General features: G+C 36.1%; 1 protein-coding gene across 3 annotated transcripts in view; it reads left to right on the top strand.

The window, feature by feature from the left end:
- LOC149812950 (DNA topoisomerase, type IA, core) overlaps positions 1-16,994 on the top strand; it is a 101,050-nt gene that overhangs the window by 59,059 nt on the left and 24,997 nt on the right. For all 3 annotated transcript variants that reach the window (XR_016428229.1, XM_089991320.1, XM_089991319.1), the window contains one exon: positions 14,034-14,105. Coding sequence is in view for 2 of the 3 variants with exons in the window: in XM_089991320.1 (XP_089847446.1) it covers positions 14,034-14,105 (72 nt within the window). In the remaining variant the exon portion in view is untranslated. The remainder of the gene's footprint in view (positions 1-14,033; positions 14,106-16,994) is intronic.

The following is a 16,994-nucleotide window of genomic DNA, read 5'->3' as shown; positions in this document are numbered from 1 at the left end:
GAAAAGTGTAGAACCCAGTAATTAAAATACAAACTATGTGATAAGCTACTATTAGGAACTGCCTTGATCCTCAAAAACTTTTGTAACGACCCCAACTTATCCCTGTGAAAAGTGTTTTTTTTAACAATTGCAAAAACCAATTATAATAACCAAACCATAAGGTATTGTGCATTGAATCAATAAAGGAAATAACTAACTTTATTAATCAATAATATGAATGTTATGAAACAAAAATAAATAAAATATATAACATGGAGCCACACTGTCAAGAACATCAGAAACAAGTCACGCAAACTCGTAGTCTCCATGTGGCAGTCACCTCCCATCACTGGGCTTCTGGTCCTAAAAAACATTTTTAAAATATCGGGTAAGAACCAGAGATTCTTTGTATGAATTCCTCTAAAAAAAAAAAGAAAGTAAAGAGCATAAACTAAATTCATGCATAAATTTAAAGGAATATCACCATACCAATTTCATAATCAATTTACCATTCAAACATTTAAACAAGTATAATGCAATAATAATCTTCATGTTAGACAAAATAAGTAAGAATGGATGCACTAATGCAGAACAATAATGATGCATGATTCAATGCACATGCATAAATAACTTATTAAATTATTATCAGAGTTCTCTTTTGCATGCATGTCCCTATTAAATATACACAATTTTAGTTTCACTTTTCATTAAATATGCGGATACTCAAAACGGGCACAATAATTTTCGAAGTTCAAGTTAGGTTCCCAGCTATAACTTAACACACAATTTTATTTTATTAGTAGGTTTCACACTTGTTCATCGACCAATATCAAGAATCAACTTCATTCATCGGAACATTAGAAATCAATATCTAATGTCGGGACATCAGGGTATGCCAAAAATAACAGCTGAGTCAACAACACCACTCCCAGGCAAAGTGACTAAAAACTTCCTAAAACCGTGGTCGAGAGGTGAACCACTACATCGGGCTCGGGGGCACAAACACACACAGAGTTTTAGTATCTTCACGGTTTCCTTAAAATCGTCATTCAGGATTCCCACACTATAGAAGGGACATCTAGGAAGATAATTAATTACATTGTTTATCTTTTTTAACTTTTTAACAAAAATCAAGTTCTTTGCACAAGAACCATTTTGCAAATCAACATGCAAAACCCAACTCGCCCAGTATCATTTTAACAGTGCAATTAAATTAGAAAGTCAATAATTCCAGAATGAATTTTGTAATACATAAAAACAAATATTGGAGCAATACATGCTTCTGGCCCACATAGCCTACATTGGTTCACATCTGACCACAAATACATTTTATGCAAAATCCTTAGTGAACATGCACACAGTTGTTCAAATCATGTCCACAATGCACATTCGATCACACAAAACAAAAATGTTCATATAAAATAATTTGCATATGCACGCGAACAAATGCTTGCAACATACATTTTTCATGATCCATTTTATGCATAACCTCTCAAACGTGCACATGATCATAGTCATGCATACAACAAAATAAACTTCATAGTTTTCCATGCGTATGACATAAGCATTTGCAACATGAAGATTGAATGGATACATATTCAACAAGGTACCCTGCAGTCCATACAAATTAGATCTGAACATAACTACATTTTCTAGAAAAGATGACGTACAAACCATTACGAAACTGATCAAAATCTAGGTGTCACAGACCATGAAAATCTAATCAGCTTGCACAAGAGTCGAGTACGGCAGATCTGGTTCAGATTTTCCCCGGACCAGTCTCTAACCGACAGGCCATACCTATGCTCCAGCACATGCACAAGACAGCATGCTGCCACGGGGCATTGGTATGTTGTTGGCAGCATGTTTCTACTACAGCAACATGTGGCCACAAGCTGTGGACAACGGACAGTGTTGCAAAAAAATATGTAGCATTGTTCTGCCCAACAACAACTCACATAAGCTCATAAGTACCACATATATAGAACAACATTTTATAACTGAACATAAGGCAGCATTGAGAACAATTAGCATTCAGCCTACACTAAAGCATGGAAAGGCATTTCAACATAGTACTAACAACGATCGACAACTATGACCTCGAAACTGTTTTGAATGCCAATCTATATGGTAGCATGGCCATATCATAGATGAAAAAAAAACATGAACAACTTGCTCATAACCCACATAGGGGTCAGTTTTATGAACTCGGGCAATAAAACATTAATTTTATCAAATCAACACTAATGACAGATTTTTGTTTTGTTTCTTTTATTAACAACCAACTGATTTTTCCTCTATAAAAATTTATAGACAGGCCTCACACAGGTAAGTGCAATGGTCAAGAATTTCACAAACTCGGGTCTAAGGACCGACACACATTAACAGTCAGCCAAACATCAGATTCAATAACTCTGATTAAATCTGATGTCAGCCAAAGGTATAACTCAATAACCAGCTCGACAACAGCTTGCATATGTATACCCTAGACAGATCTGTCCACATGAGGTGAATCGGCAGATCTGTTCAGATCTAAATGTGTATAGCAGCAGATCTAAACCAGAGCTGTCTCTATCCCAACATTTGCAGGGCTGTTCAGATCTGTCTACATGAGATAAATCGATAGGTCTGTCCAGATCTGCATGCGTGCATCAGATCTGATCCAGATTTGTCTATATGCAAAAGGCTGCAGGTCTATCCATATCTACATGCGTAAACACAGTAATTTTGAACCAGATCTGTCTATATGAGATAAATTGATAGGTCTGTCCAGATCTGCATGCGTAAACGCAGCAGATCTGATTCAGATCTGTCTATATGCAAAAGTCTGCAGGTCTGTCCAGATCTGCATGTGTAAACACAGTAGATCTGGACCCAATCTGTCTATACGCATGAGCAGAACAAATTTGACCCATACAGTGTTTCCAGAAACATGCTAAACAAAAAATATTCATCAGCCAAGGCTGTATGCTTTTGAAACACGATATGCATATATTTTCTGATACATGATTATTCCACACAACAAAACTAAATCATCAGATTCGTTTAGATGCATGCACAATAGGCAGACTTGAACAAAAATATAATTTATTTTCGTATGCATTAGCAGGGAAAATTGTCTAACATGTATTACATGCATGTTCAGTTCCAAATCAAGAAAATCGACTACTATGGAATCAAAATCATACATATTTTCAGAATTTGATACTTTAGGGAAATCAACAAACTCAAGAAATAAACTCGTCACTCTATATATGAATATATGTACCCTTTTGAAACAGATTTCCCTTTTTCCATGTAATACTTATACATAAATTGATTTATATGTATTTCTTTCCTGTTCGAACCTAGAGAGGAACCCATACCTTGGATTGAAAACGGAAAAAGACCGAAAAAGTAATCATCGGACGATCGTCACAGGAGATGGACTTCCTCCTCTCCTCCTTTTCTTTTTCTTTTCTTTCCTTTTTTCTTGTCTCTCTTTTCTCTCTTTCTCTCCCACGAATTTCACTCTCCCTCCTCTCTCTTTCTCTCTCTCTAGAATACCGATTCTAGAGGGAGGGAAAAAATCCAGCCCTTATATAGATTTTCTAGATTTTATTTCCCCTCTTTTTTTGGTGTTATATTTTTAATGGGATCCTCTAGAGGGTGATGCCCCTCTAGAGTCCTTATTCTATTGAGGATAGAGTTCTACAAATGTAGAACTCTATCACTCTTTAGCTACCTCTCATTATCTCTCTCTCTCTCTCTCTATATATATATATATATATATATATATATATCCTCCTTTTTTTTCTTTAACTGCATTAGGGATCTTTCTAGAGGGTGATGCACCCTCTAGAATCCCCTTATTAGGTAGAGTTCTACAAGTGTAGAACTCAACTCTAACCAGATAATTAAAATTTGGAAATTCATTAATTAATATATTTTTATTAATTATTTAATATTTTAATTATTAAATAATAAATTTTAAGAATATTCCAAAGGGTGTCTCCCCCCTTTGGAAGTCTTCTCATGGCAGAATTCTAACTTAATTTAACCTTTAGATCAAATTTAAAGTTTTAAATTGGTTGAAGTTGGATTTTGTATTCAAATCCATATTTAAAATCCATATGGATCTCGACTTGGATCAGATCCTAGTTAATATGGGTCTTGGACTAGGTCCAGATCCATATAACTCGGATCAAACGGATCCGATTCAACCCAGAAAATGGTGAAAATGGAAGCAGGTTATTTTTGAAAAACACAATTTTTGGGTCAACCGTAACCCGATTTCAGAAAAATGAAATATCAATGTTCTCAGAATTTTGAGATGCATCTAACAGTATACTTACCTGATTTTCAACTTCGAATTTCGCCTGAATTTTGCTCGATTTTCGCTTGATTTTAAAGGTTACAGACAAAAAGTTTCTCAAATATTATTCACCTTATTTTGGTCTTGTCAATGGGCCTTGTGCCACGCCCAGACCTAGCTGACATTGCCTAAAATTGAGGATATTTTTCATGATTTTTATCAACTTTATAACACTTACCCAAAATTTCAGAAATGCAGAATTTAAAACTATGGAAAAAATACACGATATTACAACTTTGCTTGTTTTGAGTATCTGTGGGTTGTTAAGAAAGTGGACACTAAATATTGGTGTGCATTAAGTAGGGACATGTATGCAAGAAAAAATATTGATTAATGAACTTAAAAGATATTCATGCATGTTGCACCAATTCATGCATCTTAAAATGTTTATTTTAGTATAAAATTATTGTTTGCTTGCTTGGACTGTTTAGATGGTAAGTTTGTTCTAATGATATGTTACTTGTGATTCCTCTTAAACTTGTACTTGATTTACTTATGTTATTTCCTTATTGTTGGAATTTGAGAGGTTCTTGTACGAGGACTTCGGTTCTTACCTCGTTTTAAAAAAAATGTTTTTTAGGTACTGAGGCACCGTGATGTAGAGCATAAGGGTTATGATCTGGTGGCCTAGATTCTGACGTACACTAGAGATTTTGTTTTGAGGAACTTAATTGAAATTATTTGATTGAGTAAATGCAATTTCAGTTCATGGTTTAAATTTATTCTATGTTTGAAATGATTAATTGGGTTGTGAATATTAAATCTGTAATGTGCCCGCGGTCCTTGGGATGTTTTCCACAATTGTTAAAAAAAAAGTTTTTGCATTTTTCGGTGGTCAGTTTAGGGTCGTTACAAAGTTGGTATCAAAGCCTAGAGATAAGATTGAAAGTATCAAACCATGCCCGAGAGGTGTTTGGGTTTTCACAATCTCAGTAAAGAGGTGTTTGGGTCTCCTTTTGAATACCTAGGTGGATGCTTCATATACACTTCCTCACACAAATCCCCATGTAAAAACACATTTTTAACATCTAACCGAAATAATCTCCATTCATATAATACGGCCAATGATATGACAATTCAAAACTGTTTCTATTCTGACCACATGACTGAATGTTTCATCAAAGTCTAAGCCATGCTCCTGTGTATACTCCTTTGCCACGAGTCTAGGTTTGAAACACTCAGTGTTGCCATCTGACCTTCCTTTAACTTTATATATCCATCGACATCCAACAACATTCTTATCTAGTGGCCTCGGAACCACTTCCCATATATGACATTCACAGAGTGCAACAATTTCATCATTCATAGCCTCTGTCCAATGAGAATTGAGGCTTGCTTCAGTAAAAGACTTGGGCTCTTGAACATATTCAAGAGCTGTAGCATATGTGTAAAAATCTAGTGAAAAGGATTCATAGCTTACCCATCTAGATGTCGGATTCTTGACTCGAGTAGTCATATGAGTGGGAGCATCTGCTGAAGATCCTAAATTTGAACCATCATGCATTGAAGTTGTAATCGCATGATTAGGAGTTTCTATTGGATGTTGCTACTGTTGATCCGAAACAGAAGAAAATACAACACCTCGTGATTGTACCGTGATGTCTTAGCTGGACTGTTGTGCTGGTCTCCTTTTAGCATAGGTCTGATCAAAGAAAGAAAACTGATTTGCCTTTGGTGCATGAGAATCCAGATCAACAATCCTGTAAGCAAAGATGAGACATTAACATCACGATTTCTTGTACTCATTACCACATGTGAGGAAGGCCAAAAAAAATGCAAGAGTTCGGAATTAGATGATTTCTGCTGTCTGCCATGTATATCCTCATCGAAAACATGTCGTGAAATGATAACTTTGTTATCCGTACGATCGAAACTATGATAGCCCATAAATTCATCATCATACCCAATGAATTGGCACATCGTGGCCTTAGGAGAGTTTATTTCTTAGAGACTTCTTGATATGAACAAAACATTGACATCCATAGGCTTTTAGCCTTGTGTAATCCAGATGCACACCATTGAACAAAAAATGGGCTGATTCTCCTCTAAGAGTGGACAAGGGCAATTTGTTTATTAAGTGAACCGCTGTGTGAAAAGCTTCCGTCTATAGGCCCTCCTTTAAATTTACACATACATCATTATTAGGGTTGTTTCGACTACATGGTGATGCTTGCGTTTGGCGACTCCATTGTGTTGAGAAGTTCTAGGACAACTCATCACGTTACATACCATTATCATGTAGAAATGTGTGAATTCATTTGACATGTATTCACCACCACCATCACTTCGCAAGGCAAGGATTTTTCTTGAGAATTAGGTTTCCACATATGATTTGAATTGACGAAATATGAAAAATATTTGATCTTTTGATTTTAAAAAGAATATCCAAGTAAAACGACTATAATCATCCGCAAAAATCAAATAGTATTTGGATTTTGTTAAGGGTACAATAAGGGAAGAACCCCATAATTTTGAATGAATGAGTTCAAAAAGAAATAAAGCCCTTTTATTAGATTTTGAAAAAGAAAGTTCATGACTCTTACAAACTCGACAACTAATACAAGAGGAGACACTTTGGTCTTTAACATCAATAAGATATTTATTACACAAACTATCAAGAAAGCTGAAATCACATTGTCTTAATCTACGATGCCAGATATTGGCATCCTGGCCAGCAACATACTTTGATAAAGAAAACAAGGCAGTACTAGCAAAAAAAGGAGTAGACGACGACGTTGGAGCTTCATCAAGCAAGTACAAATTCATGCATCTCCTTCCTTTTGCAAGCGTTTGATTCGAGTGAATGCCCTTCACAGAAACAAAAGACAGAGAAAATGTGACACATGAATTAGTGTCTCGACATAACTGAGAAACGAAAATTAAATTTTTTTGAAGATTAGGCACAATAAAAATATTTGTCAAAGGAAGGGGACCTCTAGTGGTAGGCACAATAGTAGTGCCCACACGAATGATGTGGTGATGTTTTCCATCTCCAGTGATCACACGTTCATTTCCATGATAAGGTTCAAAATAAGTGAGTTTACATGAACCTCTTGTAATATGATTTGTGGCCCTAGAGTCCGTGAACCAGCCTTGATGAGACCTTGATGGATGTGACACACCAGAATGCGCTGCCTAAGGGTTCCCTATGGGATTATGTGGATGCTGAATATTTATCTGTCCAAAACCAATGCTAAGTGTATCCATATCATAAGAAGATGTAACTAATAAAGCAGCTGCAATGGGATGACTCTATGAAATTAGCTGGGACGCGTGGTTGTGGACCAACCATGGGTGGACCAGCTGCAACCAATGCACAAAAACGAGGAGGTATTGGCGTCATGGGTAGTCTAAAAGTAGGGACATATCATCAATAAAGTTAGAGGTGATATGGCCTTTCTTTTCACACATTTGGCACACAATATTTGACTTATTTCGGGGTGCAGGTAAGATACTTACACCTCAACCACCACCACCAAAATTTCATCTACGCCCCCTGCCTCTTCTTCTAGGCACATAGGATCCAGTATATCCTTGGGCAAAAATCAACACTTCATGATTAACTTCGTTCTTTTGAGGTATTGCTGACAAACTGAACATGCCCTCATGCTCCAGCAACATAGTACACAGACAATCAAAAGGTGGGTGTGGTGTCGTATTTGTACACAAAGTGATAAACATATTGTATTCCCCCAGTCCTCAAATAATTTTTGTGCATATATCCTCATCAGACAAGGGTGAACCAATGGCTGCCAGTTGATCCATGATAACCTTGATCTTGAAAAGATAATCAGCAACAGAGGAATCACCTTTCTTTAAATATGCAAATTCTGCTTTCAATTGATATACCTTTGTAGTAGAGATCTCTTCATACCAGTGACACGGCATCCCACAATTCCTTTGCAAGAATGCCAGAGGGGATATGCCATAGAACTTCATGCGAAAGAGTGGTCGTAATGAATGCAACCGTTGTTTGATCTTTCTGCCAAGCAATAAAATCATGATTGCGAATATGGGATTTCACTGCCTTTTCTGAACTTCCTTCATGCACTGAAGTTGTTTGGGAAACAAATTCTAAAGGTACAAGGATCGACCCATCAAATCATAGCTGCACAAGAAAGGAACAATTTGCTTTTTCAGGTAGTAAAATTTGTGGAATCGAGCTTTTCGGTGACGACATGGTTGAGGAAAGAATTAAGCCCAACTACTATAAGAACGAAAAACAGAAAACACAGGAACAACATAAATCACAAGAAGGGGAACAAATAAAGAAAAGCCAAAACAAGATAAGACAGACTGCAAAACAAAGAACGAGTACTGGAGAGGGATGAAATATCAGAAGAACGATAACACCTTTTTTTTAAAGGGCAGGCAGGGACATCTGTCAAGACAACGTCAGTAAAATGTTCTTCCTCTTTTTTATAAGAATATATATTTGAGGTAAACGCAAATCAGATCTCAATATGGTCTGATTTGATGCAGAAATAGGAATGTAAAAATGGTGAGAATATAATCCAAGGTGCAGATTTTTCGATCTGATAATTTTTTGATATGATCTTTAGAGAAAAATAATAGATCTAAACGATTGTGGTCGAGAAAAAGTGGATCTGATCTGATCTGATTTTGATTATATCTGCAAGAAAAGTGACAGATCTCGGTGATTGAGGAGAAAAGAAGTTTGATTTGATACTATTCTGATGAGATCTGAAAGGAAAAGGTATAGATCTGGTGAATACGCACCCGATCCGACACAAAGAGGGTAATGAAATGATGGAGAGGGGAAGATCGGATTCATAAATCAGATCTGATTCAGAAAATAAGGAAACAAGAGATCTAGATGTGAAAAGAAATTGTGCAGCCAAGATTCAATAAGACTTATCTTTTTGCAGGCTCTGATATCAAGTGAGAATGCCTCGGGAATAGGTTTTCCTGAACAAGCAACATACAAGAGAGAAAGAGAAAGAAAGAAAAGGAGATTTCCCAATGGAGACGCCACCCATTGTGGGTGGCGTGATTCTGTATTTATATTATAATGCAAAAAGTACAATAATACCCCTCACTTAGTTGGGTGTTTATAATATACACATTACATCATGATTCTCATGGATCGGTTCCAGATCCGATCCAACCAGCATCATACTCTTAACAGTTAGTTAGATCTAAGCGATCTAACTTGAACAAAGTGATCCCAAACTCAGCATGGATAAGTCTGTTGGATCTCGATAAACTCATATGCATTGATGCAACTTTTTGATAAAGTATTTTTAAAAGATATGTTTTAATAAAATTGCTCGTGTAAACCGTGCATCAAATTATAAAAACCAGCTCACACAAGTGGTAAAATCTGGGTCGAACTCAGGGAACGAGTTTAAATTCTTTTGTATCCCACACAAAGATGAACTTTATTGCCTTGATTAAATAAATAAAAAAATAAATTAAATGTGCTACCTTCTACGGAGGGCTCAAAGAATAACAGGCCTTATTACAATTTTAACTTAAAAATAAATGACCCTTTTGCCCTAAAAAAATAAAAATAAAGAAAGCGAAAATTGCAGGGCTTCTTTTCCTCTTGTGGTCTAACATTTTTTTCACTTGAATGCTACAGTTGAATCTTCAGGCTTGAGGGTCCCTTTTCCAAGGGGCACACCCCTAAGGGGATCTTTAGATGACCCTTTGCACAAGAAAGCTTCCCTGCAAAATATAAGAAAAACAAAACACAAAACAAACGCAGGACTATGTTGCTAAAAAAAAACAAATGTTAGTTATATAAAGAAAGCAAACAAGAATCAAAATTAACTAAATTGAAACTAACTAACTAATAGGATTTAACAAACTAACTATAATGTAACCGACTAAAAGATTCTAACTACCCACAAATCAAAAACCAACTCGAGCTAACTAATTTAAACTAAAGAAACAAATCAGATCTAACTAACGAATTATAAATTATTAACTGCTAACTATGGAAAATCGTTAAAATGCATTAACTAACCTATAACGTAAAACAATGACATAACACCTAATCAAGCCACAATGCAATAACCATAAAACAATCTAAAATAAACTAACTGATTGTAAAACAAATTCAAAACTGACTCTAGCTAAGTAACTAAGTAATTCTAAATTTAACAACTAGCTATAAGAAACGTGAACCAATATATCTAATTAACGACATGAAGTAATCTAAAATTCTGATCTACTCTACCAACTAGAAATAATTAACAGTAAAACAAATTAAACCATTAACCATTCCATACTAATTCTGTTAACTAACTACACTAGGAATTAAACTATACTAGCTAACTGGTATAAAGCAATTCAAAACAAGCTACACTAACTAAAAATTTGATTCAGTTTAACTACCTGATTACACGAGTGAACTAGGACAGCAGCAAAGCAAACTGATTAAGTACCAAAAAAAAAAGAACAAACAACAATAAGATACGTCTAGCCTAAATGACTGTGCACAAAGTTAAGTTAAATCTATCTAGAAAAATTAAGTGGCTAACACAGTAACTATTCTAATTGATGCAGGGCATTCAGCTATGCCGACCTGAAGCAAAATATGATTTATGTACTCTTGGATTCAGACCAGCAATGACAGATCATGCTGATCTGCTGTATTCGCTAAACACGTGGGTGCGTGACCCAAAAAAATATGCTTAAACACTATTTTTTTCTGTGCACGCTGTGCTGCTGAGCCTTTTAATTTGCGACCACTGCTGACCCATAGCCTGATCAGATCAGGCTGCTCGGCTACCCAGGCATCTGATCAGATCAGATCTGGTCAATCTGATCAAGTGATCAGATTGCCCAAATCTGACACAGACACGCAGCCTGCGCAATACAATAATTTTTTTCTATTTAACCAACTGACAGCAGATTACCTATGCTAACAAGAATGATTTAATTAAACAGGGATTTCTGTTATGCAGCAAAAAGAAAAAAAATAAAAACCTAGAAAGCTAATGCATGCAATACTACGTAAAGAAAAGAGGGAGAAAGAGACGTACCTGCTGGTCCATCTCCAACGGATGGATTGAAAGAAAGAGCGGCCTTCCACGATGTATGCTCGTCACGCTGCATCCCCTGACGAAAGCAGAAGAAGACGCCGGCGAGGAAAAAGGGTAGAAGAGAGAAAGAGGAAGAGGAAGGATGGTAGAAGAGAGGAGGGGAGGAAGCCAGCTGAGAGCGAGAGGTGGGAGAGAGAGGAGGAGGGGCGTGAATCCCAAGAGGGGAAAGACGCCCCTTCCTCTTCAAAATCTCTTAGTTATACTAATAGGTTAGGTTAAAAGGGTGGTTTTAGCAAATTTTCTAAAAAAACTTTTCAGATTTTCAATAATTCATAAAACCACCTCTTTCCAAAAACTATTTTCTAAAAAACTGTTGAACTTTACAAAAAAGCTCAAATGGGACCAAATTTGCTCATTTTTCTTTTCTTTTTGAAATATATGAACTGTCATGCCAAAACTCGATAAAGCATGGGTATTTAGCCTTGTTTCACATATAATCATGCATATGAAATAACTATAATATGCATAAAATTATGCATGATCATGCTTCTGGATGGGATTTTGTGAACCATAGTTGGACCATGTCTGTTAGGTAGGGATCAAGTTAGGTGCTATTGTGGTTTGTTTTTAGCTCTAGTTGTCATTAGGGCTGGCCAGTTGTGACTTGTGTTTGAGGTAGACATAAAGGTCTTTGGTAGAATTGAAGTGCTTTTGGGACAGCTATAGCTGGATCCCAGCGGATTCAGCATGAAATCTAGTTGGTGAATTGCAAATACTGTTACTATTTAAGGTGAAATATTTGATTGTATTCTATGAATTGTTTGTGCATAAAGCCACCATTACTGTACTGAAATAGCCAATATATTCAATTAGTACAACCTTAAGGTGATTGTTTACGCATACATTAACATCAGAAAGTTGTAATGGACTCGATCCTTTCCATGGTGCAAGAACTTCTTAAGTGGTTACCATACTATTCTTGGGAAGCTTGGAGATTATTTCAGGTTATTTTTACCAGATGAAAACTTTTTCTATTAACCAACCTTGCAGCTAAGTCTGACTGTATTAAAAATATCTGTGGAATATTAGGAAAAAAAGATTCTATAAATATATGAAATTTGGGTCCATCGTTACCAAGCAAATGCTGTCTCTATTTGGATGCTCAAGAGGATGATTATCCTTTATTTTTGGTGTTTTTTTTTCATGTTTTCTATCTATAGCTTGCAAGAAACTGGAGCTAGTTGTTCTCCCTGTTACCTTAGGTTCACATTCCCTCGATTTCTTCCATTGAGCAACTTATTTTTCCACCTTAGGCAAGGTCACAAGGAGTGTGATGCCATTGAATGTGTGTGTTGATGGCTGATGTGGGGGGTCAGTTGATTGGAGAGTAACTTGAGCTTCTTTGAGGGAATCCCATGTGGTGTGGAGAGCGGCCATGATCAATTTTTGCACATACTGCATCTATGCTCCGCCAATAAGTACTAGGTTTCAATATTTTGTGGATGGGGTCTCTTGGTGTGAGTTTTTCCTCGGTTAATATCTTTGTATTTCTATTAGCATCAGTGACTTCTTGTTCTATACAACAACAACAACTACACCTTCATCCCAAAACAATTGGGGTCGGCGATATGAACCAACAAAGAAAATCATTTTGGGTCTTCCACATGAATCCTTCTCCTTCAATCATTTCTATCCAATGCCATGTCCTCGGTGAGGTTCAAAGCATTCATATCCTTTCCTATCATTTCCCTCCAAGTCTTCCTAGGCCTACCCCGACCTCTTTTAACTAATATATTTTCCCATTTCTCCATCCTTCTAACTGGAGCATCATTAGGCCTTCGCCGAATATGTCCAAACCACCGTAAACGATTCTCTCTCATCTTATTTTCAATGGGTGAAACGCCTACCTTCTTACGTATCTCCTCGTTCCGAATCTTATCTTTTATTGTATTTCCACACATCCATCTAAGCATAAGCATCTCAGCTACACTTATTTTTTGAATATGATGTCTCTTGGCAGCCCAACATTCCGCACCATATAGTAAAGTGGGCCTAATAGTCGTCCTATAAAACTTTCTCTTCAACCGCAATGGCATTCTACGATCGCACAACACTTCAGTCTTGTTCTATGTTTAAATAAAATCTTTTTGTTTGAAAAATAACTGTTGTATAAATTTGTTTGTGTTACTTTTAGGACTAGTCTCCACTTGGTCTTGTATCTGGCTTGTTTGTGTTGTACATATTGGTACCTTTTGACACATTATATCTATTGTTACTTGTTTTTCTTTATCCATACATTTTAGTTTTTTTTTTCTGTATACTTTTCACAAAATATCCCCAAAAGAATTCGTATTCCATTCTCTTGCCTATGCTGTAATATTAAATAAAACAATTCAACTTATATGGAACATAACTCCAAATGCACTTTTGCATTGGCATGAGAAAAAGAAAGACCAAGCTGTCTTACATGGTTATTAATTTATTATTATTATTGTGTGTTCTATTTACATGTGAACTATAGATGGTATGCACTTTTCCATTTTGCTTTAATTTTTTCCCTTTCCTTTCTCTTTTTCCTGATTGATGCCATTTTCCAGTGCTATCCATTTGATCTGTGTTAATTTCTTTGTATTTTACGTGCCTTTGTAAAATGTAAAATACTTATAGTTGATTTCTCTTAATTTAAGGTTTCCGCATTCCTTTCACATTACTTCTCTGAGGTGACAGAGTATAGCTTTACATCTGACATGGAAAATGAGGTACTAATCAATATTTTGTTCACATCCAACTTTGTTAATTTTCTTTATGCACGTAATGAGTTGAGCATCATTGGAGAAACTCGCATTCTATAATTGCTGTTTTAGCCTTTGCCAAATCCTTCATTCATCCATTCATTCTATCTATATCTTTTTTTCTTTTCTTTTTTCATGAAGAAAATTATTTCGTTTTCATTATTTCAATTTGTTGTGTATATGTTGTTAGAAATAGCATGTATTATGTTTGTTTATTTATATTGTTGGGATATATCATAATACCCATGTACTTTAAACATTGTAATGAGCTGCAATTTTGTACAACAAAAAGTATTGTAATATAAAGGTGGTATGATGCCCAAAGAAAACATATTGGATGTCTCTTTCAGTATTGACTACAACTCTCCCTTTTTCATCTTCTTCTGTGCACGGATACCAAAGCCATGTTTTCACCCAAAGAAAATGTGGGGATGCCCTTGTTTCCTACAAATTTTGGGATTTTGAGGTTGCCAAATACCTTTCTTGTTCTTAGCATCCAAAATAATCTTATTTATGTTTCCCAATTAACTAAACAAACCAATTCTTCCATTACTCTCTCTCTCTCTCTTTTTCTGTGAAGGTTCTTCACATGAAGTGGGCATTCGTTGAAGGAAAAGGAATGGATGCCTTTATGTTTTAGATGTTCTGGAGTCCAATTGATCTTCAGCTTCTTGTCTCTTATTGTGTCTGGTGTGGAGAAATCCAAGAAGTTTAGTTATGGCATTATCGTTTAGGACATTGCAACTTTGGTTTCTTAGAGTCCCTATGCAATAAAGTGTATATCCCTTTGAGGGGCAGGCTCATGAGTTGTCCTTTTCTTGTTCCAGCTGTCATATTTGTAAAAACCATCAATTACCTTTTTCTCATTCTAATAAAACAACTCTATTTTTGTTTTCCCTTGTTCATTCTGTCTGTGGGGATCCATATCTAAATCATGATATTATGTTCTGTTTGTAGACAAATACTCGATATACATGGATTTATTTTCTTAAATCTAAAGGCAAAGTATTGTCTATCTTTCGAAGGTTGAAGTTTTATGTCGAAAATCAATTTTCATGTAAGATTTTCACTCTTTAGTTTGATGGTGGAGGGGATAACGAGAAATCTTGATTGTGGCTGAGAGAAAATATTGTCATGTTACAGAGACTGCTCCAACTGTGATAAGTGATGGTGGTTTAAGGCCAAGTCTGTGGACTAAAGCCTTTCATACTGCTGTTCACCTTATTAACTGTATGCCTTTGTCCATTCTTGATGGGGATTCTCCTTATTTCCTTGTTTATGGTGAACACTGATGATTATAGTGGCTTACATGCCTTTGTTGCAAGTGTTATATTCATATTGATTAGTCGCAAAGAAATATTTTTGATGTTAAGGCTCGTGAATGTTAATTCCTTGGTTATGATGATGAGTACAAGGGGTACAAATGATATGACTTAAGCAATAGAAAGATGTTTATATACAGACATGTCGTGTTGTGATGATATATGTGGTGCTCTTCTAGGAGATGAGGAAGTTCCTTTTAGTGAGATCTTTTGGCCATCTACTTTGTCTGTCGGAGGTGATGATCAGCAAGATGGTTCAACTTCTTCTGTTTTAAGTCAGAAGCTGTCCTCAGATCCTTCCACTGAAGCTCAGGATTCATTAATGGCTTCTCCTGGCAGTTTAAGCCTTTAAGGCAGCAATCCAAGGAACCATTTGAGTATTTTGCGAAGGTATACCATGGAAGCGACAAAGTTTCAGCTTTTATTAATAATGATATGCATCCCAACATGTTAGACATATTACATCCAGAACCACAACCATCAGCTCTTGGTATGTCTTCAGAAGCACGTGTTGCTATACAACATTCCGCTAGAGTGAGACTCAGTGGATTCTCTGGCTATTAAGCTTTCTATTTTGACTAAAATTTTTGTTACAATCATACATCAAATTCTAGAACCCAGACATTGCAAAGAGGCCTTTGCAATCCAAGGTGAGTGGATGCGATGAATGAATAAATGGTAGCATTGCATGAATGCGACACTTGTTGGTTGTCATTGGGTCTACAAGGTGAAATTGGGTATATGTGGATGATATAATGATTACTTTGAATAATGAGGATAAGATCTCACCGCTTAAAGAGGTGTTGAATAAGACGAAAAACTTGGGCCCACTCAAGTATTTTCTTGGTGTGCAAGTTGATAGACAACCGAATGCATTCATGTCATCTCAATAGAAGCATGGTATGAATCTTCTAAATTGAAGTGGAATGCTTAATTGCAAACCAACTAAAACTCCTATAGCTTTCACTGTATGTCTTGGGCAAGATGATGTAGGTGATTCTCCTTTCGCATGAACATGAGAAATTTTGTAGTATAGTTCGGGCATTGCAGTGCTTGATTTTCATGATGCCAGACATTTATAGGCAGTTAATCAAGTGTCAGGAATTTATGCATTCACTGAATGTTAGTCACATGGAGACCATATATTGAGAGGCACTATTACTGATGGTCTCGTACTCTCGTTTATAATGCTCCTGCTCATAGGCCTCACATGTATGACTTGACCATTATTCTCTTCTTGGATGCTGATTGGGGGTAGAGATCCGAGTATCAGAAAATCAGTGGCTAGTTTGTGTATCTTGGTCCTCATTTGATTTCGTGGGCAAGTAAGAGGTATAGGGCTGTAACAGGTTCTATCACAGAGGCAAAGTATCGTGCCATGGCTGCAGTTACAACAAAAGTTTTATGGATTCATCATCTTCTCTCTTCTCTAAATCAGCAAAACAATAGATCCTTTTTCCTTTGCAACAATAGAAGTGCCACTGCCATCTCTACCAACACGGTTCAGAACAACAAAAAATGAAACATGTGGAAC

This window comes from Nuphar pumila, chromosome 16 (genome assembly GCF_984573655.1).
Source record: "Nuphar pumila chromosome 16, dmNupPumi1.hap1.1, whole genome shotgun sequence".
Classification (NCBI taxonomy): Eukaryota; Viridiplantae; Streptophyta; class Magnoliopsida; order Nymphaeales; family Nymphaeaceae; genus Nuphar; species Nuphar pumila.
This window is presented reverse-complemented; position numbering and strand designations above follow the sequence as displayed.